A 3,643-nucleotide genomic window follows, 5' to 3' on the forward strand; every position below is an offset into this window, starting at 1 on the left:
CAGAATTATTTTGTGACTGAATAAATGACTCAGTATTTTCATTTCTTCTGTTATACTAAATGTGACATTTCAAAATAAACTGACACAGTATTCTTTCTAGGTTCACAAAAATTTTAAGCATGGATTAATTCAGCAGATAAAGTTTACCATAAAATATTGCTAAGAATCACATTTTAAGCTTTTTAAGACTGAAATATTTAGTGGGAGCTTTTAAGTTGCTAATATGTATGACTGAGGCTGGCTTATTAATAACATCAGATCTCTTACCCAAGTACCAATACAAATAATTCAAATCCCTCAAAAAGTAAAGATTTTGATAAATGGTACATGTTAATGAACATATATATTAAATTTACATAAACTCCATCTACATAATTCCAATCTATAATGTCAATTTATCGCTCAAAACATGAATTTCAACTCATAACTTAGGGCATACCTAAGTAGTTTCCTATAAATTTTCTATTAAAATATTTTTTTCATGATTTTCCTGATGGCATGTTTTATTTGTTCATTTCTAAGACTGTAGATAACTGGATTGAATAAGGGAGGAATTATGGAATAGAACACAGAAAGGACCATATCCTGGTTGGTTGCAGAGATTGCAGATGGTCTTAGATACAGAGAGAAGCTTGAGACGAGGAAAACCAACACCACGAGGATATGAGGAATGCAGGTAGAAAAGGCCTTTGCTCTGCCTGCTCCAATTGGAAATTTGAGCACGGTAGAAAATATGTGAATGTAAGACCTGATGATGAAGGTGAAATAGCCTCCACCAATCACCAGACCAGAGGCAAGAATGATCACCTCATTGCTGAAGGTGTCAGAGCAGGAGAGCTTCAGCAGAGAGGGAATGTCACAGAAAAACTGATGAATAACATTGGACTGACAAAATGGCAGCCTGAAAGTGATGCCTGTGTGGAATCCTGAGTAGACCAGACCACTGAGGATGGAGGCCAGCGTCATGTGGACACAGACCTGAGGGTTCATGATCACAGGGTAGTGGAGAGGCTGGCAGATGGCCACATAGCGGTCATGGGCCATGAAGGTGAGGAACAGCATCTCCACATATGCAAAAAAAACCACTAGGAAAACTTGAGTTACACACCCTGCCTTTGAAATCACACTGCTGTCAAGCAAGGAGTTGACACATGAATTAGGGACCGTTACAGAAATGTAGCATGCATCCAAGAAGGAGAGATTCCTGAGGAAGAAGTACATGGGAGAGTGGAGGCTTTTATTCACGGTGGTGACAATAACAATGAGAATGTTCCCAGTGAGAGTCACTAAATATATCAGAGAGAAGGATAAGGCATGCAAAACCCGTAGTTCCCATATATCAGAAAACCCCACCAGGAGATATTCCATCATCATGGAGGAATTGAGCATCTCTATGTGAAGCAGTTCACACCTAGGAGGCAGTAAGAAAAGCCCTGAATATTTGAAAAATTACATTATGAGAAGATGGCTTTCAATTGTCTTTCTCTTGCCCTTTTCCTAATTCTAATTGCTATTGATGTCCCTAATATTTTGGAAGATAAATTATGTAGTGCTTTAGTAGCCCCCATAACATTCCTATTCCTATTGTAGGAGTAAAGTGAAGATCACAACCATTTTCTCATAAACAACACACTTTTTTTTATATATTTCCATGGGAATATGTAATTTTCTCATGGGTGGTACAAATGATTAACTTCTTTGTTCCTAACTAAAAAGTTGTATGTTTGAATCCTCCCAGAGGTGCCTCAGAGAAAGATCTGGTGATCTGCTTTTGAAAAAATCAGCCATTGAAAACCCTGTGGAGCACAGTTCTACTCTAACACACATGGGATCACCACAAGCCAGAGTCGACGGGATGGCATCTGTTTTCTTTGTTTGTTTTTTGTTTTACTATAGACATAGAGTATATTGACATAGCTGACTTTTTAAAGGAACTTTGGAGATAATGTAATGTTGAATAATTGAAACAAAATGTTTTAGATGTTTTCCCAGTCTTCAGTTCTCATTTTGAGGCTATAGACAAAACCGGGGAAAATAATCTCCTTTCTAGAAGTAGTACTGCATGCATAATAATGTCAAAATTATCATCTACCACTACCACTATGACACACAATATTGAAATCACCTGAAATTTTACTTACTGCTATACCTTAAGCTGATCAAAACCTCCTTACCTCATACCTTTATGCCACACTGAATCTGCTTCTCATTTTCTCTTAAATTCTTACTCTTCAGATTATTTTTCTAGTCACTTGCCTGTCTTGTAAAGAGATATGTTCCTCCCATTGGCAGTGTTCCTGCTTCCAGTACCTCTCAGAGTCCTTTGAGACTTCCCCTAGTATTGCTTCATTAATATTTTCAGTTTTTTAACTTTTCCAACTTTCTTTTGTTCCATTTGCAGAAAAGAAAATGTCAACAAAAATGTGGTATGTTACCTTACGATACTAATTTATCTTTTTGTTCTTTCATCTTAAATTACTGATTTTGCCTTTCTTCTCTTTTTTCTGTAAGATTTTTAACAAAATCTCTGAACATTCATCATTCACATGTACATGACCAATCACATTGTTGGTTGTTGCCACCCTATCCTCACCCTAGAATAATTGCTTATTTCTTCTATCTTTTGTTTGATTTACTCACCAATGGTCATATTGACCAGCTTTCCCCTTGACTGTTCTGTGGTACCTATATTTTTCTAAATCTCCTCTTTTTTTTTTTTTGGCAACACTCTCTTCTCATTCTCTCATAATAAGAATAATGATAATACTACTAATAACAAAAAACAACAGCAGCAATAATAATAATATCTATGACATTTGGAACCACAGACAAGTACCTATCCATGTTTAAACCGGTTGTATTTCAAATTTCTTTATTTAGAATTGAAGATCTTACAAATGCTGCTCAAATCTTTCAAATGTCTTAGGGCTTGTCTCCTTCATGGTGACCTTATCAAACATCTCGCATATGAATTCTTTACGTTGACGAGAGATGGAGCATTTGTTTTGTTTTATCTGTCTTTGATGTTCTTTATAAGTCCCTCAAGGATTGTGTCTTGTACAACTTTGTACCCTCTCACCATCAAGTATAATTCTTTACTTGTATTTGATATTAAATAATCCATAAATTACCATTTCACTAGAATATTATCACTACTTCTTTACCTATATGGCTTTTGGGGCAGAGAGGAAGTTTACAATTGAACAAACAGATCATATATCCTGGATAGTTGTTTGAGGTTGGTTGAAAAGCAGGGAAAAACATAATATAAATTGTAGTGATTAAGAGCTCTAATTTCCAGTTACCTGGAATAATGGTGTAATCACTGTGTGAAATTAGCATTTTAACTGTATGTTCAGTCTTGATATCTTTATCAAGCTGGGAAGAATGGTCCATCTCTCACAGCATGTGGTCAGGATTAGATATGACAGTGAGGAACAGATTTAAGAAAGTGCTCTGAACTTCATAAACTTTCTTTAAAATGTCCCTTGTTGTCTTTAGAAACATTGTTATTTTTATTGTTTTCAACCACTATTTTCATAGTATATACTACTTTCAGATACTTTCTGGGTACTTATGATGTTGTTAGTTGTAGATGAGTGGGCTCCAACACATGGCGACCTATGTATAACAAAACAAAACT

At 35.6% G+C, this 3,643-nt stretch overlaps 1 protein-coding gene across 1 annotated transcript; it reads right to left on the bottom strand.

Annotated features, from left to right (window-relative positions):
* Positions 1-455: 455 nt before the first annotated feature.
* Positions 456-3,108, bottom strand: LOC100657896 (olfactory receptor 14C36-like). The gene has a single exon (XM_023542490.2). The coding sequence runs from the start codon at positions 1,387-1,389 to the stop codon at positions 466-468; it is 924 nt and encodes a 307-aa protein (XP_023398258.2). The 5' UTR covers positions 1,390-3,108; the 3' UTR covers positions 456-465.
* Between the last annotated feature and the right edge of the window lie 535 nt (positions 3,109-3,643).

Source organism: Loxodonta africana, chromosome 2, assembly GCF_030014295.1.
Source record: "Loxodonta africana isolate mLoxAfr1 chromosome 2, mLoxAfr1.hap2, whole genome shotgun sequence".
In the NCBI taxonomy this organism is placed as follows: domain Eukaryota; kingdom Metazoa; phylum Chordata; class Mammalia; order Proboscidea; family Elephantidae; genus Loxodonta; species Loxodonta africana.